The sequence below is a fragment of the Saccoglossus kowalevskii genome, chromosome 10 (assembly GCF_978046115.1).
Source record: "Saccoglossus kowalevskii chromosome 10, keSacKowa6.1, whole genome shotgun sequence".
In the NCBI taxonomy this organism is placed as follows: Eukaryota; Metazoa; Hemichordata; class Enteropneusta; family Harrimaniidae; genus Saccoglossus; species Saccoglossus kowalevskii.
In genome coordinates this window covers 18534980-18559096 of record NC_140650.1, presented here as the reverse complement: position 1 = coordinate 18559096, position 24117 = coordinate 18534980, and the positions used below count along the sequence as shown (strand labels likewise).

Genomic DNA, 24117 nt, shown 5'->3' with positions numbered 1-24117 from the left:
CCAGCAGTGAATAACTTGTATAATGCTGGACATTGGCTGTAACCGAGCATACCTATCAAAAGTACAAGTACTTGATTGGGGAGGGGTGAATTTGAAATTGCATCGTAGACTTGTGGTCACGTGATAATTAATTGTGTTCAAGTGTAGTTTTCGGATTGGGTTCAAAATGGCCGACTGGCGGTCATTTGTGCCGTTGCAATGTGCACATGTTATTCATCAGACATGGTATTGACAGATACATGCAACATGTTGCAACAACATTGCCATGCGTGACATGGTGATGTTCAAGGAGTTGAAATGGGTCCAGTGTGAAATAGGTTTTCTATCAATATATAGCTTTGTATGGTTCAGTAAATATTTTATATGGAAACATCAGTTTAGAAAATCAATACTAAGACGTATACAGCTTCCTTAAAGTGCGGCAGTCGTCGTACCACGTCCTGTTCGATATGGGACTCATAGCGACGTATACAACGCGCTTTAAATCCATTGTTGTATTGGTTGTACAAACACAACAAACGTGTGCTATTGAACTCTCCTACTCCTCACCACAATACATCTCCCCTGAACCTGTGTCTCTTCCAGCTCAGCTATAACAGTCCTGCATCATGTTTTTTGGGACGTCCAGGTCTTTTTTTTGCCAGATGATTTCCTACTCAGAGCTACTTCCGGGATCGACATTCTGGATTTCTAAATACAAGATAACAAGAATAACTCTTGGCCTATGTAAACATGGTAACTGTAGCAGTGACGGTAAAGAATGGAACACCATTTGAGAGGGGAAATTCTCGCAAGTCTCTCGCTCCCGACGAGATTTCGGCCGCCATTTGCTCAAAGGCCTATCATTGTCAAATCACGTTACGTGCGAGACAGTGCGAAAGTCTCGATATGCTTTGAAGTTTGCTGTCACCTCCTATGATGCTTTTGAGGTCTATTGCTAAATTGTTGATTATTCAAAATTCTCCCATCGAGAAAATATTATTTTTATTTCAGATTTTTTTTCTGGACAAATGTTTATCACTAACAAGACATAATCGTGTGATGTCGTCACATTCGTCATCTATATTCAATCGAGTGATGTGGACTGTTGATGTCAGTTAGTCACGTGGTGTGAGTCCTACAATCTAATCTGGAAAAAGGAGCGACATGAATAAGATGAATATATCGACGAGCAAAAGAAGTATTTTATCGACAATGTGCACACTGCTAATATACAATTTTGACAAAATAAATAGTAACAATGACAACCAAAGTGTAAATGATTGTTTAGATCACTTTAAAAGTCTAAACAGTGAATCTAATGTCGATGATAGTAGTTTTACCCATACAGTTAGGAATAGTGTTAGTACTACGGAGAGAGAGAATGTAAATAAAATTAAAATTATGACATTTCAAGTGATGAAATAATAAAGCATATTAACTTACCTAAATTAGATAAAACCTCAGGTAATGACATAATCTTAAATGAAATGTTAAAACATGGTGCACCATATCTCATTAATTCAATTGCCAAATTATTTTCTTTAGTTTTAATATCAGGCAAATTTCCTGCATTATGGAACTGCAGTTCAGTTATCCCTATTTTTAAATCAGGAGACCCAGCTGATTTCAATAATTATAGAGGCATTGCTATCTCCAGCTGTTTATCCAAACTTTATACCATGATATTAAACAGCAGGTTAATTATTTGTATGAAAAAAATCAAAACAGGGATAACCAGTTTGTCTTTAAGAAAAATCATAGGACAACAGATAACATTTTGAGGTCCTTGATTATAAAATATTTAAACAACAAATGTAAAAAGACTTCTCCAAAGCTTTTGACTCGGTTTGGCGTGAGGGCTTACTATATAAACTACTGCATATAGGCATTGGGGGGAACTTCTATAACAAAATACACACGATAGCATAACAATGAATAGGGGAGTTACACCATACTTTGATTCTTATAGAGGTGTGAAGCAAGGCTGTTGTTTAATATTTATGTCAATGGTATTTGTGATGTTGTTAACGCTTTTGACCCAGTGGACCTGAATGGTGTGAAATTTAACTGTATTTTATATGCAAATGATCTTCTGTTGCTGACAACTAGTCATGATGGTCACTTTATAGAACGAAGGGCATTGATGCCAATCAAAATTTCTGCCAAGAATGGAAATCAAAGGTTAACATTAACAAATCTAAAATTACAGTTTTCAACAGTATTGGTAAAAACCTTGAAGACAAATTTCAATTCTGCATTAAATTTTTAATGGAACACAACATGAATGTGTGAATTTGTATAACCTTGGCATCACTTTTCAACCAAATGAGAAATGTAGTGCAGTCACAGCAATGTTGTAGGGAAAAGCTCACAAAGCATCATACAAAATGTATAAAATGATCTGAAATTCAAATAAATGCCATTCAGTGAGTCTAGCCTGTAAACTGTTTGATTCTGTTATTAAACCAGTTATTCTTTATGGGTCAGAAGTTTGGGGTAGTTTTCTGACTAATCTATTTAGTGGAACTGGCAATAGCAAATCAGAGATTGATAATACTGTTTTTGTATCAAAGCTATTCTCTGACAAAATATTACCAGAAAAACTGCATATGAAGTTTTGTATAAGAGTGTTGGGAGTACACAGGAAATATTGCTTGTAAATGTGATGTTTGTACTACTGTCGTAAAATGTTATCAAAGGTTGTCATGTGAGAACACAAACAACATAATAATCGAAGCTGCATTTAAAGAAAGTAGTGGGTTTAAATACGATCCTTGGTATGAGTTTGTCCAAGAACTTTTACAAATTACAAATACTAATCAGGCAAATTGTTGTAATCTGTTTAAAGAAAGGTTAAACCAAATTCACTCAATAAATGTGGAAAGTCAGTTGAACAATAGTCATAATAAACTAAGTACATATAAAACTTTCACAAATAATTATAAATTCGAAAAATACCTAGATGGCATAAAAAAAACAAAAAACACAGAGTAGCATTAACCAAATTCCGTATTTCAGCCCACTTCTTGCCAATTGAAACAAGCCATCACAGGGGAATAAATAAAATTGACATGGTATGTAACAAGTGTGACTCTAATGACGTGGGTGATGAAAAAACATTACTTTTTTCATTGTGAACATAACAGTTTTTCAGAACACAGGAAAAAAATCCTCTGTGCACTATATATACTCACCTGATTACCAAAATCTTGTCAACTGAAGAATTGTTTATCAAGATTTTCTCAAGTGTAGACAAATATGTTTGTAGTATTTTAGCTTATTTAGTATTTCAGATTCTAAAATTATTTTACATTTAGTTGTGTTACTTTATGCTTCTTATATTGGACTTTACTTAAACATTGTTTTTGTGTGTACGTTCCAAATAAAATATCCCATCCTATCCTATCCTTTCCCATCCTGTCCTACAAGCTTGTCTTGAATCACCTTAGAATATACCCCCCCCCATGAATCACCTTAGAATGTACCCCCCATGAATCGCCTTAGAACATATCTCGTGTTTCTCATTGTTGGTTCAGTGTCTACCTATTACATTCCGCTGTTGCCTGCGACCCTTGTCGCGCATCATTATATATACATTATTACACTCGAATCGTGCATTATCCCATTTATGGAGTCCTTGACGCCTCGATTTCATCTTATGTCGTATTGATAAATTGTATTTGCAAAAAGAGCCCTTCCTAAGAGAGTGGGATACTTTTCACAGTAATACTATTATCATAGCTTAGAGCGTATTTCTGTTGTGTTGAAAGACAAAATGTTTTAGGTGATTACCCACGGACCGATATGCATGTGTTGAAATTGATACTGAAATGTCGGCAAACGTAGTAACTCTGTCGCAAAAAAAAAAGTGCGCAAAAGTCTCAGTTTCACGTGTATGGTTATTTGAATCCTTACATTACTCCACCACTGACTGGCCTAATCACGCATTCAATTTTGTTTTTTTAAATATGTTTGTCATTTTTTTTGGTTAGTGTTCTTTTGGACTTTAAATTAACATTACGGATTTGGAATGTGGATATCGATTTCTAAATGGTGTTATTTCTAGTTTAACACATTGTTATGAGTTGCTCTAGTGCTTGCAACGCATTCTAACTTCGAACATACTCAGTAGGATTAACTTACTCATATCACATAAGTCATTGTATATCACATGGTGCATTGTGAATTCATTTCTATCATGAAATAAAAATGAAAGTACACTGAGTGGATAATCTTGACATTAATACGGGATTATAACAGCATACCCAGACTGGATTATGATCGATTCATTGAAACCCAAAGTAGGCTGTGAAGATAAAAACTCAATTTCAGACAGGATGTAAGGTGATGGGGGAAATGCTTTTTTGCTGTGAAAGCCGCAGATGACTGTTGTATGCCGACATCGACGTGAACAGAATGGCACTACGTTTGGTAGGGTGTTTTTTTTAAGGTCGCATTAAAAAGTGTAATCAGGCATTTTATTTGACATCCGTGTTTACATTTGATAATGTTTCACTTAAGTCCATAGCGACCCATAGCAACGTATTCGGAGCCGTTCATGGAAAATAAATTGATTGCCTATTGCAATATAAATTAGCATTTTCCGTCGATTTGCTGAATTACATGCCAAATATCAGCCAAATAATTGGCGATTTGGTTAAATTACCTTGGTTGTAGTACACGAATTGCAAGTTCGCAAAGCGCGCGCCGGCGGTTTTGTAAATTGCTGTTCCAGCAAAAAACGATCGACAAAGTATTACCGTTAGCCATTTACTTCACTTACGGTTACTAAAACAGATCCTTTTAGTGACTGTGCTCCACTCAATGAGTGAGTTCAAAAATGCGATCTCGTTACATATGACGATATCTGTCTAGAACTTTTATTTGTATTCATTCAATGTAATTACAGTACTCCCGACTATAAATTATTACCTAGCTAACCGGAAGTCGACAGTGCATTAGCAAGGTTGTCGAACAATGGTGGAATAGACATATCTATGCGCGCACGTGAACACGTTGGTGAGTAAGTTTCACCATATTCCAATCGATTTTTTTTCTGTTTAAAAGCAGAATCATCTTTCATCAATTATGACTGGTCTGCATTTGAACTATTAAAATCGGGCCTGTCTGTCTGGACTTTAAAGCATCAAATCAGTCGATGTTCTATTTGTTCCATGCTTTCGATAACAGATGGGTGGTCTGCTTGTCGATGGTGCAGCAATTCTCAATGCTGAGTTCAGTATGTAGGTTTGTACCCGCATCAATGAAAAGAGCGGTGGTCGTCGTGATCGTGTAAGTTCGATGTGGGTCCCATACTACATGTAGCAACACAGATGCATTGAGTCAATATGTTGTCTATTGCCGCAATGTTCGCGACAACCACTCATTTATATACAAACTAGATTTAACACATTTATAACATTTTTAGCATAAATACACAGCTGTTGTTGAACTCACAATGTACTGTAATTTGTTCATCAGTTGTTTGTTTGTTGTTTATTTGTGTGTGTAATTCAAATTCACATATGGATTGTCACTGTCTTTTACCTCAATGCTCTGGGCGTCCTTCTCCCATATCTATATGTAATTTATTTAAAGTAATTTCAATATGTAGATGCAAAATACGGATTGATACTTTCTTTGAACTCTAATCGGTTATATACGCCTAACAATAGTTTCATTCAATGTTCCATATTGTCAGCGCATGTTTATGGTACGATAAAATAAATCAATTCAGAAAGTTACCATGGTAACCGTTTTAGGATCTAGTATTGACATTACGTGAACTGCAGCACTTGCTGATCAGACAATATACGTATTTATCATTCACGCATGCGTCGGTTGACGAGTTCACTACTTGGACATCTTTTGTTTTGTGAAGTTTCTATGGAAACCGCCATCAAACCCTTTATACAACGCCAAATCTAATCATTGTGACCTTGGCCCGTAATGATGAAGTTGTTTTGTTATTGGACGTTTAATATAGCATAAATAGGATATAACATCTCACTAGACTGGCACTGTATGGGCAATTTTTTATTATTATAATTTAACTGAAAAAAAATCACCACAGCTGGGCCAGTCTACATCTCGACCAATTCATGTCTCTCACCTATTTTTGTGGAGATATGGGAAAAGATCCGAGCGTTTCACCACCACTGAGTTTTCTTATTTCATCACCAATTCACAAAACAGTACCGTTTATTGTCTGCACTTCCCTTCTGCCTGAGAAGATTGGGACACAAATAGCCAAATTGTTTGAGTAAAAACTAAATATTGACTCATTTTCTCTGTTGGCTTCAAAATATTCCAGAAATATTGAAGAATTATAGGGGACAAGTGTGAAAGTCTGGTGATGAAACGGTTAAATCACTACTGGCGAACAAATATGAGGCACATGTTTATACTAGTATATCGTTTTCTATTCTTAGCAAAAATCGTTTTGCTTTGCATGCCCTTTCCTTCCTCAATAGACTACAGTGTATCACACCTTTCTTACATATGGTTATGTTTATCAATCAATACGACAACTCAATCAAAGTTCGATTTGGGCTAGTCTCACAAGTTATATTTGGAGATATGAGTAAATAAATAACGCATTCAAAAGACTTAATTAGAGTGTGTATTTGAGACAAGGCACTAATAGGCTAACATATTTTAACGATTTCAAGGACTATAGTAGTTTACAACATTAAATTGACAGGTTGATTTATTAACTTTGCTTTTATTATGTTTCCCAGTGAGGACCTTTATTTATACTACATGTATATATATATATATAAAATTTAATTCAATACTTTATTTACGCACTTGATTTTAAACAACAGTAATTATTTTCTTGTGTACATGTATGATCAGTGGTTAAAGCAGGAGGGTCGTCACCTGCGCACGCGCGGGAATTGAGTCCCAAGCGACGATAACAACCAAAGCTAAAACGCAAAGGCTCATGGGTAGACGCTTGTTTGTAAACAATGACATGCTATGACCATCTGACGCATGCGCAGATGACGATTTCCCGCTTTAAATGTGGCTAACCTCACCCTTCATTGCTCTTGATATACTCTGACGTAATCATAGAACGACATATACAGTAGGTGAAGACATTCTCAACCTCATCTACATTACTTTGCTGTGATTTTCAGTGATTTGTTGTAAATTCAAGGGATGTTTATTTATAAAAACGTCTGTCACTGTCATAATTTTTGTATTTGTTTGTTTGTCCGAATTGAATGTCTCACGAATAATTATTCACACGACATAAAGCTTGGTGACGTGATTTGAAACAAGCATTATTAACTGGTCCGGAAACGTAATTTGTGAGCGCGTATTCAGGACTTTCAGCATTCCATTCCTATATATAGGATAGTCGTTAAATGAACACCGTTTCCTGACATGCAATTGAGAAACGGTTTCAAGGATTCATTGGTCTCATCACTCGTGTTGCTAAAGTCTAAAGTTTTTTGTGCATTTCATGACTTGACTCAAGCATATTCATTCATAAGAATTCGTATAAGAAATATCGGAATATACAAAGTTATTATAAACCTTATACTAAAAGATGTAGCGTGAAACTACCAACAGATTTTGTGTATAGTGAGATTGTCAGCAATGATGTCAAAAATTCAATCTACTTGTATATACCAACTTGAAGTTATTTAATTGGATTTGTATTAATATGGAACTATAATGAAAATTGTTTTATTATACTGCCATGATTTACGGGGTAAGTGTATGAAACCCGACACGACAGAGGGGTGTTATGAGGGATAGCCCGAAGCAACTTCTCGATATCACACGTTGTTAGCTATTTATACACTGGCTTCTTATTTTAATTTCATTTGAAGTACTAGACGAGGTAAATATAAATTCCCCAGAATTTTTTTTTCTAATTTCCATCATCGTCTGTTGACACTAATCACTCTGAAGCCTGGGCCACACCAGCTTTACGACTTCTCTGTTAACATTATACCCAATAACACCATGGCTTGTCTTTAATTATAATTTAAAAATTCACCAGATGCTAAGCAGTCGATGATTGGCTACCCATTACATGAGATTTGTTGAACGAGCGCTGCATTTTATTCAATCCATTAACAAGTAAAAACTACACTTTCATTTAATGTTTTGAAATTTATGGCGTTTTCCGTCATAATTTCAGAGGAGCACTTCGTATTTTTTGTATATACTTTTCCATAGTTTCCTTCCTAAATTTGCACCAAATCAAAGCAGCGGAGTCGACACCCGCCGCGCATGCAGCAAACGGCCATAGAGTGTCGTTGTTTACAAACAGGTGTCTACCCATAAGCCTTTGCGTTTTTAGCGAGCGTTGTTTTCGTCGTTTAGGACTCAATTCCCGCGCGTACATCTCCGCTTCAACATATAGTGTCATTAGCTACATGTCGTGATCCTAACACAGTTGATAAACTATTAACAATTTTGTGTGAGGTGTCAACAATTTACTTTGGCGCTCAAAAAGTTTAATAAATGATTAACATAATGTGAAATAGCACTTCTCATTATACAAAAGACTAATTACAATATTAATTATTTTTTCCAAATGTTGTTTAATACAGATCAGCTCTATGAACTGACAACGTTTTTCCGCCATAACATGTTGTTGTATGAGCTATCTGTATCATCGTCATGGTGATAGATTACGGAATATTGCTAAATGGCACAATTAAAATAGACTAGAAGAATGATGTGTGTACCACGTGATTTAATATTTGTACCACTTGAAGTTACTCGCTATCCGCACGTACTTCCGTTAACTGATTGTTGTTTCTCATAACACAATGCTGACACAGACTTGATGTAATGTTTGTTTTACCCGCACTAGGGGGTCAGGCATGGGTCAGTCCACAATCAGCGTTAGTTTGATCAATGGTCTTCAAATTACAATATCATCTAACGTGTTCTTTGTAATAACATAGTGTTTGTGCATTATTGTGTATTTTGAAAGTGTTTAATTTCCGTGTATGCGTATGAATTATTGATTTGAATATTCAAATATTCAACTTATATTTCTATGAGAACAACAGTTTGAGCTGACATGTTTCAACTGAACTGAATTGTGAAATTACTGATCCATAAAATCTCAAATGCAGTTATTATCAAAATCGCCCCGTCGCTTAAAAATGGGATCATCGTAAAAACAATTTGTTTTAGAATTTGGAAACGTCTAGTATTTAAGTAGAAATCTGTACCAAATCAGCAAGATAGTTGTACGATATTGTGTATCTACAGTGGAATGGCCTGTTTCTGTGTTAACGGGGAAAGTAAACACGGTACATGTTTAAATTGCTGCGATAATTGAACATAAGTTGAATTCATCTACAATTTTGAGACTATATATTCAATTAGACATACAATTGCGATGTCACATGAAATGAACATGAAATTATCCGTCAAACATATCTCAATGATTGAGATATGTTTGACGGATAATTCCATGTTCACTATCATCTAACTAACAATAATCAACACATTCCCATTAGTAGTCGACTTTCTAACAAAACCATTTTTGCTGCAATGTAGGTACATCAAACGTTGGGATCCAATCCGAATGCCAATGATCATACAATGTTTATAAAGATTTAACAGATTACCGGGGATCTATAAACATTATTGCTATCAATATTCGTATTATCGGTCATCTACTATTAATATCATATATTATCACAGTGTAATATTATATTATTAGGAGGTTCAAGCAGAAAAGGACGGTGGTCGTCGCGCCGCGCATGTGCGACATTAGTGTTAATAATTATTGATTTTCCCACAATCCAACGCGCTCTTCTTAAGAAATTTACGACTACGAGTTTCGACTTAGGCGCAAGGTGCACTAATTACCACCGGTGACTCCTTCTGTACCCCCCCAATCACCAACAAATATTAGTTAAAGCACGGTAGCGTCCAGTTTGTACTCGTTGGTCTACGTAACAGTCAAAATCGTCATTTTATCTCACACGAGTCTCATATCTCGCGCATGCGTGGCGCGAAGACCACCGCCCTTTAACGAGCTACACGCCACCCTCGCCATGTTTTATTACATGCTATTAGAATTTTAAAAAATAATGATAATTCGGATCACCAGACAATGTCATGGAAAATTGTTTATGATGAAGTTTATTTCCGGTGATATGAGTTCTAATATTGCTGAACATTTTAAACGATACATAATTGTGTGTATTTTTAGTTTCCATTATATACAGTAGGGTCCCCATATTGTACTATGTATACCACGCACAGTAGTGCAATATTTGAACTCGGCCTGGACTATTTTAATTTATTAAACATGGTATGATGTATACTGTCCCCTTCAAAGCACATACACGATAGTATTATATATACTAGCAATATAAACCCTTGAGAGATGCGTGCAATCCGTTCAGTAGCAGGTAAACTGACATAATGAGGCGAATATTCAATTCATTTGGATAGTCAACAATACCTCACCTATTGAAACAAATGCAATTGTCTGTTTCACTTTCACAATGCACGCTTACTCCGACATTCACATCAATAACACTTTCACACAGAGAAACGTTTGAACAAAACAAAGTATGACTATAATTATAGAATTTCGCTTCCAGTTATTCTGGTTTTATTATATTTTCTGCTATACAAAAATACTTACAAAAGATTTGTGAAGAACTCATATTTCTGATTAGTCGATAATTTGCTCGAAATATTTTTTTTTACAACCTCATTACACTTCGCGAACGAATGCCGGGGTATATTTGAATATCTGATTGTTGCTAGAATTGATCTACGTTTACGTTTGCCAGACAACCGGTGCTTCTTACATTTACTGGTTTACTTCGCATAAATTAATCTCTCTATTTATTCTAAGAGTGATAGTGAAGTGTGTGGTTGTGTTATATTTTATTTAAAGCAGGGAGTCGTCACCTGCGCATGCGTCAGATGGCCATAGCGTGTCATTGTTTACAAACAAGCGTCTACCCATGAGCTTTTGCGTTTTTAGCGTGTGTTGTTATCGTCGCTTTGGACTAAATTCCCGCGCGTGCGCAGGTGACGACCCTTCCGCTTTAAGATCAAATTTTAAAATTTTTAGAAGTTTACTCGTTTTCTGAAGACATACATGTCTGTTTTTATTGTCACCGTCTGAATGACGACGATACGACAATTGACAAATAATAATTAGACAATGAAGCTTAAAGCGGGGGAGTCGTCACCTGCGCATGCGTCAGATAGCCCTAGCGTGTCATTGTTTACAAACAAGCGTCTACCCATGAGCCTTTGCGCGTTTAGCGTGCGTTGTTATCGTCGTTTGGGACTCAATTCCCGCGCGTGCGCAGGTGGCGACTCTCCCGCTTTAACAGCAGATTACACCGGGTTCTGTTCAATTTTACTCAGTACACAAGGCAGCAACAAGTGTTAATAAGCTGTGCGTGTTTACTTTCCGCTCAATATCGATGGAATTTTAGCACTTTGAAAAGAAATTGCCGTACAATCTGAATTATTGGATAACACAATGTAATCTACTGAGCTGTTCCCAATAAGTATACTAATTTCGACGGTATCGCAAATTGTCTTCACAAGTACTTGCTCCCCCACATAAATCAATGTCTTTAAACGTATCGATCGGCTCTAAAGTTTCTGTGTGAGTTTGATCTAGCGTGTCGACATCCATGATAGCGATACGATTACACCAATATTACCGAGCAACACGTTTCACGGCTCGTAACGCTAATTGCACCGACCCCTTCTGTCTGCCGTAATATCGCTGTCATAAAGTCGAGCACATCCAATATAATCTTATTTGTTTTATCGTGTATATTATATTGGAAAATATGATTGATCGAGGATCACGAACTGACGTTGTTTTTGTTTTGTTTTCAAACAAGCCTAGGGGGTCTAGGCCGTTACCAGGAAACTATAGATTTTCACTCGATGCATGGCTGTCTTAACACTCAATACCACAGACGTACGTGTCTGTTTAGCTTACTTCAAAAGAACAACCTACCATGGTGACGCGATGTGAGTGACTAATAGAGCGGAACATTGCGTCGGCTCCCAGTATCGCATTAACACTGCTCACTATCAGTCCTAGCTTAACAATGTGATCCTAAAATTTCTGTACAGGAAAAAGCGTCGTGGAACAATCTGACGGTAAGAATGATGTCGATGTTACTTTGATTTTACATAATACGAGGGTGTAAAATACACCAGGCGTGGTGGACAGAGATTAATTTAGAAGAAGGAGAATTTATATTTCCCAATGCACGTTTTTAATCAATTTGGTAACCCGCCATAAACGCTTGTTATATGATTTAATAAGAGTAGTCCACACGCAACCATCTAATGAAGCAATTCTGCCGTCATAGCGAATGTTTATTTTCAGCATTTCATCAGAGAGAGATACGTTTAAACATAATTGAAAACTGCAATGTTGAAAACAATGACATATATTCTAGTCACAACGCTATAACCTAGCAGCGACCAATATGTGTGAATACAAACTTCATTCTTCAAATTATATATTTATTGAATATTGTATCGTGAATTCGTCTGTTTCTTTCCGATGAGTTTATACTTTCGTCGAATATTCGACCAACTTTGCATATACATGTTCTCTACATTACTTTACAATAACATAAGTATATAAAGTATTAGTAGAGCGGTTATTTAGTTCTTGCCACCTTCAATGATATGAGTTCATCTCAAAAATTACAAAAAGCACATTATTTTGTCTTCTTACCAATATTATATTGCAGTATGAAATTAATTTGGTGTTTTAGTAAGACATCATGGTTCTTTAGGCGCTGAGTCACATTTTGGAGCGTCCTATTAATATGAGTTTTACAATTACGGTTGGAAGTACCGGCAGGAGAATCCAAAATCAAAAGAAAGATCTCTTTATTTGTAACGACATCAGTACCATTAGATGAACTAGTTCAAGTTTATTCAAGGCATTCACCTCGATATCGAGTACGCCGTGTTTATGTAAATTTGTTCATCTATTCAAAATATTTCGAAGGTACTACAGACAAAATATTCATTATTATTTTTAATAATGCCTAATAATAAACACAGTAGAAATTGAGAACAATTTTGTATAATTATGTTGATAATTTAGAAGTTATTACTTGAAACAAATTACCAACGCTACAGGTTCGGACCGCTTTCTGGATATGCGAATAAATCGACATCAACACGTATGTCTTATTTTATAGACATGTACAGGAAATGTACATTCCTGAAATATCCGCGTAAGAGGTTGTAATTTGCAGTAATGTTACTTTCCGATAGCCAGTGCCAATATACAGTAAATTAATATTTTATCTTGTTAATAAATTCACCCCATTAACTTAGATCAAATTAAGATTTAGATGTCGACGTGAACTAAACACGTAAATGCCATTTAGCCATATTTGCTCAGCTTCTGTAGCTTTTTTTAAAAACGATTGTCTATATCAGTATAAGTACCAGAGGTAGTTTTAAATGTGTCAACATTTTTTCGCTTGCTCACGATCGTGCCATCGATTTGTTTTTCGACAGTAAATTTTGTGAGCATAAATCTTAGATATTATTATGACACTCCTGTCGTCATATACAACTTCATATTCATAGATATTTCAAAGACAGAAACATGACGAGTACGTCGAATAACTGTCTATTAATTCTAGCAAGCATTTGTCGGGCGGAGAGAAGAAAACAACTAAGCAGCGTTGCGTAGCAGGCGTCGTGGTAAACTCGTCTTAACAAGCACTTTACAATATGTTTGTACAAGCAATCCACACCCATAATACACAACAATAAAATGGACTATTTGCGTTCAATTTAATCTCCAGTGGTGGGAAAAAGTCGTAAATATGCAACAGGTGATCGGGAAAGAACACCCCCAACCTCTACTTGCGCGCGCTCTTAAATTGGTATAACGAATATCCGTATTAAACCCATCATTGGGTTATCGGGCTGTGTCTCCATGACGAAGCGACTGTTTAAAGAGATGACGTAATCGTTATGGTTTACACTTGCGCTAATACTCATGTGACAATTCATAAAGTGAGGTGGCCTGGATATAAATAAATCTCGCTAACAGATGCGATTTCACAAGTATGCGTATATTCAAATTGCGAAGGCGATCTCATTTTACAGCCGATTGTTGTACTCAGTGAATAAATTATTGTTTGGTATTGTTAGACATGTCATTTCGTATAACAGTCGTTGTCTCGCTGAAAGAGCGTAACATGTTATTATTAAAATAGTTTTTCACTCTGTCATATTGATTGTTGAAATAGTCACACGCATTTTAAAGTGAAAAAAAGAGCCTGATTCTTTACTGTGATAAAAATATCTTTCGATTTGGAGTATCAGTTACTGTCTACTTCATTATATGATTCAATGGCGTGATGCGATGCCGTCCGTCATTTTGACGTATGTTGCACTTATTTCATTTGCCGTTCTAATAGTGTCTACTGTCATTGACGGGCCATATTTAGACATTACGTTACGTCATTGATATTACTATTATTATTGTGTTTCATCGGCCCTGAACCTACTTCACAATTGTTCGTTGAGGTGTGATAAAAAATCATGCAGTATTTCCAGGTTTGCAGAAGATATGAAGTAAAGTAGACGTGTAATAAACAAACTAAAGTACTTCTCATGAATAATCTTTCATTTTATAATTTTTTTTACGATTTAGCAGTGTGCAGCGTAGAGCCATGCGCATGTGCATGCTTTTCCAGGGCTTTCATGTAAGTGAATGCACCGCGGATTGAACACCTGACACCCACTGATGATACTAGTATATCATGATAACAATGAACTGCCCACTGAATTTCGAGTGCCACAGTGATTCGCCCGCAGTCCGCACATATGCTTGAGAAATTGTAACCGGTTCAAACAAAGAAAAATAGATATACGTCTGGGTTTCACAGAGATCACAATCATCGTGTTCTTGTCTAATGTATCGAACGCGTCGATTGGCTGTATTTGAAACTGCGTGTTCACTGGCTGCTCAGCAATTGGCTGAAGAATGTCAATGTTGGTCGTGTTAATTGGCTAATAAGTCTGATGCTCTCTCTTGTCACGCAGTGTTCGCTGCCTCATTGTTGAATCATGTTTGGTTGTGTTGTTATAACTGTATAACACGTCCCTGCTCACATTGGTAATGGAATATTCCGTGGTTCGAGTTCAGTGAGGATATTTCTTTTCACATATTAATTTGATTACAATTTTGTTATTTACATTTTTTAATCTCAGAAGTTAAGACATTCACTGATGACGTCTATATCACAGCAGCTGAAATAAATGACTAGGCTTCACACTTTTCCAATTTACTCCTAAATGATTACGAGTGTCAGTGAATGTGCAATCACATTCAGATTGTGGTCAATATATTCTACTTTAAATGTAAAACAAAATATGCGAAATTAATAGAAATTGTAATTGCTGTAATTATACTTGGTCGTAAAAAGTACATTTACTATCACCTTTAGTTGACAGTTTCTGTTTAGAAGAACACGAGATGCCGACGAAAGACCTGGCGAGATATTCGAAATACAATACCCGGCATAAAATCTCATAAAACTAGTTGCTTTCGTAATTCCGTAACAACGCGATGGTGATTATTCATTACTTAATGAACCACGGGAAACATATTTTCAGTTTACCAGGGTCCGTTGACAGATACCTATTACTATTAACTAACACAGTGATCATCTTGTCAACTTACTGGTCCCCATCGCCTCGAAATGAGTTTAACAATTGTCACGCTAATTTGTAACCTACCATAAGAAGCACATAGTAGTAAACACTACTTATCTTCACCCGTGCTGGATCATGGCAATTGTTGCCAACGTGTGTATCCTTGACGACTAACAAATACAAAACAGTGTCACGTTTATTTATTCTGCATCAAAACAGAATGCGAAAGCAATTGTTCTTTGACTATTTGAAATATGAGATATAAAATACGGCGATAAAATCTAACTTTCGATCGCTAACATTCCGTGACATTCCATGAGGTAAGTGACACATCACATCGAGGCGACACGTGATACATAAATTAGAACATTTAGACTATAATCATAGCTATGCAGCAAATCGGTGACTGACCAAAAAAAAAACAATATTCAAAAAAGCGAAAATCGACAGGACACGACTATTTTAAGAGAATGTGAGAATTTGTTCCAATATTTCAAAATCAAATGATTACAGTGAATATATTATGCATAAACTGCGCCAGGAGCAAAAACAATTCTCGTTGTAACACCTAGTCAAATATTCCGAATGAATAAATCCAGCCCCAACCCATAAACCTCTCCCGCAGGACATTATTGTGGTATTGCAATGCGCTTAACTTAACTGTCTGATCGTGTGTTCATTGTTTCAGGTCATGGCGTCGAAAAGGGGAAACATGTCACCAAATGAAAAAGCCCTGATGCGAGCAGTGAAGAGTGCCGAGTTTGGCGAAGTAAGCAGACTGATAATTGAACAAAACGTTGGAGTTAATTTTTACGATGTCTTCACACAAACCCCATTGATGAGGGCATGCGGCCTGGAAAACGCAACAGAGATAGTCGCTTTACTGCTGAATAGTGGTGCAAATGTAAATGACCAAGATAAGCGTGGAAGAACCCCATTGATGCTGGCTTGTACACAGGAGGAAAATATTGATGTCGTCAAGCTGCTTTTGGACACCGGAGATCTTAATCCCAATCTGAAAGACGAGAACAAAAACACAGCATTGATGCAGAACGTTAGCGTTGGAAACCATTCAGTGATGCAAGCTATGCTGGAACATAAGCGTTATTCGCAGAAGCTTAATGTGGAAACCGTCAACGATGAAGGAGAGACGCCACTTCTTGCAGCCGCCAATATGATGGACAGCAAAGGATGCGCACTTTTAGTTGATCTTGGAAAGGCAAAGACTAATAAAATCCCGACACATTTACGGAAAATTCTGCCAGTGCACGCACGGAAAGAAGAAGAAGAAGAAGAAGAAGAAGAAGAAGAAGAAGAGGCAGATGATGATGAAGATAGTGTTGATTCTGCTACTGATGAAACAGGCATGCTTGCTAATGACAACGGTAATTGCTCCTTGAATGGGGACGATATAGAAGAAATAAAGGATATAGAGAAACCTACTCTTAACAATATTTGCAATGATGAGACCAGCGAGTCGAATATTGTTGAATACACATCAAATGACGCTATGAAGAAGAATACAGCCTTTGTCAACATTGATAAAAATAACTCAACAAAAGAAGCTGATGCAGAAGTGTTAAATGAAAGTCAAAGTCAAAGTAAGATTAATCAGCTAAATTCAGAAGCATCCAAAAGTACTACATCACTCGACACACCAGATATGAAACGAAATACTGCCGAAGTCAATATCGGAAATTCGACAACAAAGCGAGATAATGTGCAAGAGTTAACTACATATCAAGCTGCGATTAATCAGACAACTTCTGAAACAAATCATGTTATGTCTTCTCATCAAAATGAAGACTCTGACAAAAGAGGAGAGGTATCTGACAGTGTTCACCAGAAAGATTCTGAAGCTAGCATTCTTACACTATCCCTAAATTCATTGGATAATTCCTCTAAGAGACAACATACTGACTCAGAAGTGAATACTGATATCTCTTCAACAAGAAAAGATGACACGCAGGTGTTAAGTGCAGGAGAGAAGTCTGATAACGTTAACGATACAGTCACTGTAACAAATACGTTTACATCCACCCAAAATACATCATCATTGGAAAAAGTAGATATTCAGCAAAATACGTTCCCGAATATCACAACTGACAAATCATCAGGCAGCGAACGATATAGCCAGTCTGTTTCTGTATCAAGAAATGGTTCATCAATGGATGTTCAAAATATTTCAAAAAGCAATACAGAGTCATGTAATGTTGAGTCGGTTTCAGGTCTAATCACAGGTTATTCAAATACTGATGATAGTAAAGCAATAGGGAGACTGACGCCAGACCCCATAAGTGTACTGCCACCCATCGAAAGAAATCACGACAATAATGATATGACCTCACATCGATCTGCTTCTTCGCAAAACAGAATTTCCCCAGACACCAGCAATGTCCTGCCACCAATTGAACAAAAATTGGTTCATGATCAAACGGATCAAAACAAGGATTGTACGGTTATCTCGCTGGAAGGGAGCAATGCGACTGCGAGTCAAGGATCGCCAAGAGACATTTTTACTCCCGACCCAACCAGCGTTCTGCCAGCAATTGAACAAAGAAGAATCAGAAGTGAGAATGATCACCCAGAAAAAAATGTTAATAGAATCGAAAATGAGCATGTACAAAAGGTTCAGGGGCCAAATATATTGCCTCCAATTCAACATAGAGGACATTCATCAGAACTGGTATTACATACGGAGCAAACAACTTCATTAACGGTACAAGAAGAGAGCATAACCAGAGAAAGAAGTTCGCCAGTTTTACCACAGGAAAATGAACACTCCTCTAATACAGTGGAGTTTACTCAGCCTCCAAGGGAAATTTCAAAAAGCAGAGATGGGCGTATCTCGCCCGCCAATGAACGGGATAATAACAGCAAGGTAGAATATGCGGGGATTATTGTTGAAGAAAGAAAGGAGGAGTATGTGGAGAATACTCATATTGTAAGACAGAAGAATCGTAGAATTGGTCGTGTTTCACCTGCTATGGCATTGTTACCTTTAGTGGATGAAACAGAGGTAAAGCATAAGGAGGATTATAGTACGGGGACAGTTAAAGGAGAACCCGTGTCTCGGCATTCAACTCCAGCATTACACGTACGTCCACGATCACGGGCACTAGAAGTGAATACAACAGAAATAAAAACTGACTCTCTGAACCCAGGTGACAGCAGCCCAAGGAGTCCCCGGGAACCTCTGCCTCCTGTACTCTTAAGGCGACCAAGCGAAACTATAATCGAGAATTTGGAGTCGAATCGTATTATACCCCCAAGTCGCAAGGGAGAACGTAAAACTCCATCCCCGTTACCAAACACGCCCAGGCCTAGCCTTGCTGAAGCAGCAACTGTCAAAATGAAACTTAATCGGTGGTTATTGGTGCCAGATTCTAAAAGAAAAGGCCACGAGGTTGAGGTGTATAAAACAAAATCTGGCAGAATAATTCATCCCAATGTGAAAAAAGGCACCCAAGGTATAATCATTGCCAAACTGAAAGCTAAAGGATTGAGAGCGAAACAGAAGAAAGCAGCAGCTGCTAGGCAGGCAGGAACGTCGACTCAGCAATCGATGAAAAGTCCGGTGAAGTCATCACGTCGCACAAAGGTGTACAATACTGCGTGAAACACAGAGAATAGTAATTCCTTGGCTTTCACTTATTCAGTGACATAACAACAGCAGAAAACAGTTATGATGACAATTTTATAAGGCCGGTTAAAAAAAAAAACAATTATGACAAAATATATGCAATGTTGTCAACATAAGAAAGAAAACCCATAATACATTTACAATGCTGCCTAACGACGTCAAAAGACTTTTTTTTTGCAATGAATTAACATTTGTCCAAGGTTTGTTTATACATACAATTTGTGTGCTTAGTATGAGCTCTCATATCACTGACAATTGAACAGCTTTATGTCCCCAAGAACAGTAAAGTAAAATTCCGATAATATTGAGCATTTACACAAGCAGTGTTTTAAACTGAATCATAGCAATAATTTATTTCTAGAACTGAGGCGGCGGCGCCTAATTTTGCATGAAAGGGGGGAGGGGGGTGGCGAGTTCTGCTCACCATCTTTGCGCTGCAATGGGTCGTGCATTTTTTCAAGGGGGACCCCCCGCCACAGTTTGATAAAGCTAAATTCAAATATATGAGAAGCCTCACGAAATGCAGTAAAAGGCGATGTGGGGATTGAACTTATTTGCAAAAAATGTATTTATAAAATCAATCAGCAATACACCCTTCATGTGTTACCGTCCAATCATATTTATATATCTATAATAATAATAATAATAATAATTTTGTACATATCTTATGTCAATTATCCAGACAAATTTCTGCGTCGCTAAACGCTGATCACGTGATTGAATATGCAAACTATTTATGTCCGGGTTACTAAGGACATGTATTTTTAATAGATCTAGAATTGCTAAACAGATATGCAGTACGCAATAACTATTCAATCTATAATAAAATATGTCTTTAATGTTTCCCTGCATCCTGCATTCACTATTTCAAACTTGTATCTTTCTTCTTATTGACTAGATGTTCTTTTTATAAATTAATAAGTTTTGGACAGGCTCTAGTAAAATGTGAAACTGTCAACGACGTAGTAGAAACCCAGCACCATGTTACGTTGTAATACATTTATTCCATTGCATAGTAAGTGTATAAATCATAGGGTAAAGTCAATAATAGACAATATAAGTATATACTAATCTTTACTGTCTTGTCCCTCACATTTGCTTGGTTTATTGCGCATCTCGCATACTGTATGTGAACTTTAATCAAACCTTACAAATTTGTAATTTATATTTATTACTGTGGAATACTTTGTATTCGCTTGGAATTAATTTTCGCTGAAGGAATGATTCAGTGAAAATAAAAGTCAGCGAAAATACACTTTTTCCTATACCTTACATACAACTCGTCAAAAATCAGGGAAAATAAATTACGTACAAAACACCCAAAACGTCTATTCAACAAAAATTATTTCCAATTAAAAATTAACTTTCTAGAAGAGAGTAGATATATCGCTTTTTTAAATTACTGCAGTCCGTTGCTATTTAAACGTAGATCGTTTTTTTAACCACGAAAGATTGCTTGTTCATTGACTTGTTATTAGTGAAGTCAATAATGTATTGACACTGTCGACGGAAATCTGCTTGAAGCACCCCAGCCATTGCGCCGCGTCGTCATCGATATTGTTCGAATACAGCGCATAACAAGGGTAACACGCCATCCTTTGGCCACTATTGCCTGGGACTGTTGGTAGGGAATGTAAAACAGATTGTTAGTTTCGAATGCGCGCTGCTGACGCTCCCATATTATGACCGACAGAAAAATAACCTGTGGCATCCCTTCAAGTTACGTTGACATTGACACCAATAACATCTTTTCCTAAAACAAGGATTTTAAATATATTTTTGTAAACCCATATATAGTCTTGATCAGATTTAGAAAATACTGTTATACCGTGCTTCATATGAAATGAATAACGTAATATTCGATTTCAGCTGCCCCATTTAAGTGTGAAAATAAATGACTTGGGTATGGTGGATTTGCATCCGCACTGGGCTACCATAATGGAAAATTGAAAGCATGGCTTCACTCAGTGCTAACCGAATTACCTTGCTCTATTGAATAAAACTACCGGTTATTAACATTCAATTCCATTAAAGCATGATTTGTTCAAATTATTGCGTTTTATTGGATGTTATTGAAAAGTGCAACAATGTCATTTCCAACGTCTCCCAATTAAAATCTGTTACAGTAATCTCAGTAACTATAAACCTATGAGGCTATGTGGGAGAGCCTTTTACTGATGCGTCAGTGCTAAAGGCACGATTGAATACAGGGAACATATTTTAAGTTGGGGGGAATCACTGTGTTGTTATCCACAATTATTTTTCTTCTTGCATTGCTTACGGGATAGTGACGTAACAGCGAATTTGGTAATTGATGGTCAAATTGCCGACGGAATTATAAGTTTTGAATCGCACAATTTCACTCGTGTGCAGTATGACGTATATTTCAGAACAAATTAACAGAACGTACACAATGGCCGCTGAGACTCTCGTTGAAAGCGTGGAAGCCATGAGATGTCGTTGAAGGCGATGAAGCTATGATATCTCGTTGAAAGCGAGGAAGCCATGAGATCTTGTTGAAAGCGAGGAAGCCATGAGATCTCGTTGAAAACGAGAAAGTCACGAGATCTCGTTGAAAACGAGAAATCCATTAGATTAAAACTGATCTCCGCTCCTCAAATAGTGTTCCGTTCTCTCCCGTCATCGTACCGGCTTTTCCAAAAATCATAGTTACATAGATCAGTTGACGCGATGACGTAAGCGAATAGAACACTATTTGAATGCAAAACGTTGTTTGGCGGCTCTCGTGCTCTCAACGGCAACCATTTGCGTCCAAGATCATCAGAAAAATAGGACGACGCGCTGCGCTGCCCGTTATTGCTTTTTATACATTTATATGACGTCATAGCTATACATTATCAAACGTTATGCAAGTAAATTGATTTCAACAATAATCCTCCAAATGTATATAATTCTGGTGGTGGTGGTGGTGATTTATAACAACAGTAATGATGAACCCCCGAAGCGTCATATTGGATTCGGAAAACACACTAGACGCGATAAAAGAAACTTCTCTCTATATCCAAAATATCGCCGTTGCAGGGAATTCATTAAGATTTAAATACCAGACCAAGAACCATCTCCGTCTGATCCATATTTTCAATGGACAGTGACGAATTGCTTATTTCAATTATAATACTCGAAATGTCGAAAAAATTAAAAATATTTGAACCGGTTCTTTGAAAAAAGAAAGAGATAGGCCGTGTGGTTCGGTCGTCGGGGGTCGACGACACCCGCAAACAAACAGTACGCGAAAACACGCTCATTAATAATTTAACAGATAAAAGGGACCAGAATTTCCGAACGTGAACGAATCATAATTGTTGTTTGAACGATCATTGCAAATGTCTACAAACATTGAATATGGCTGATGTACGCGCTATTTGAGCGTGCGTTCGTGCATTGTTCCTTATAACTGCTCAGTTATCGTCTAACAACTAAACAGCTAGTGCTACCGATAGACCAAGGAGAGCACGCACGTCGTTGTATCGCATGGTATTATAATCACGCATATGCCATATGACGTACATTTCAATATTCATGAACGTAATTCACTCGCGTGGAATACCCATAACTATTCATATATTCGATATTGCGTCAATACACAGTCAAATTGACTGCATATCGTTATATTGTAATTTCCCATTAACTGCAAAGTTTTAAAATTACGATTTAAAAAAACAATCTCTAAAAATCGCCTAAAATGACAACGGCATATAATATACAACACAGTTGTAATACTATTATACGTGTTGCCATGGAAACTGGACACTCAGACAAACAAACTAGCAACAACAAGGAAACAATTTCGCCACTGTGCATTATTTCAATGTGATTTTCAACTTTGCAATAATCAAGCGTACTATTCAGTAAATTGGCCAATTTAGACAAACATCCGGGTCAGAATTAAGGCGACCTCGTTAAGAAATAAATTAAATTGAAAAGGCGTTTAATTCAATCCCTGGCACTATATTTTGACGATGTTATTTCCTTGGACCATTAGATATGCGAGATGCTATTGTTTGTATGGGTACGGCGTTATTATTGAGTAGACATTGTTTGCTACTAGATGCATGTGTGATTTTAATTTCAATGCATTATATATGAATAAAAAATGAAAACAAAATCAATTGCATAGATTTGGTCTTTTAATTCATTTGTGTGCCGGACGTTAGCTACTCGCATTACGTCAATGTCGAAAACAGTATTAAAATAAAATGTAGGTCTAGCATTCAGACTACCAAATTGATATTGCGTTAACTTAGATCAGATATTATGCGTGTATGTTCGTCTAAATATATAGATATATAATCAAACATGGTTTGCGCATCTATGAAGCACCAATGTCAACAATTGTTTTTACTGTAGTACGTGACAAATATATACAGACGATATTTTAATGAATTATGATGATGGAAAAACCACGTGATTACGAAACCTGTTGTTATACACGTTTGTCATTGTTGAAACGGACATTTTTGTGTTAAATCTGACTTATTTTTCCTTTTTTTTTTCATAACGCCAAATAATGATATAATTGTACTTATTGACGTCAGAGTCATGTGATTAACTTCCGCGATTAACATACGTAAAAAAAATCTACGTATATATTCATGGCCACATTACCATATCATTGATCAGTGATTATTCAATATGTTTATTTTGGATATTTGAATAAATGCATTGACGCGTTTTATTTTATTTTATGAGGTATTCAGAAAGCTCAAATCAGACTACATAACGCATTGATTCATGCTATCGCGATCTTATGAAAGGATGAAGTCTCGTCTGAATGCGACACTCAAGCATGTGAC

The 24117-nt window shown here is 36.7% G+C and overlaps 1 protein-coding gene across 2 annotated transcripts; it reads left to right on the top strand.

Annotated features, from left to right (window-relative positions):
• Positions 1-4937: 4937 nt before the first annotated feature.
• LOC146737922 (uncharacterized) lies at positions 4938-20364 on the top strand. 2 transcript variants are annotated; one of them, XM_085504331.1, is made up of 2 exons: positions 4938-5001; positions 16349-20364. In XM_085504331.1, the coding sequence occupies exon 2, from the start codon at positions 16352-16354 to the stop codon at positions 19277-19279; it is 2928 nt and encodes a 975-aa protein (XP_085360457.1). In that variant the 5' UTR covers positions 4938-5001; positions 16349-16351; the 3' UTR covers positions 19280-20364. The 2 variants fall into 2 exon arrangements, with proteins under 2 accessions (XP_085360457.1, XP_085360456.1); XM_085504330.1 differs by lacking the exon at positions 4938-5001 and adding an exon at positions 11969-12117.
• The last annotated feature ends 3753 nt before the right edge of the window (positions 20365-24117 follow it).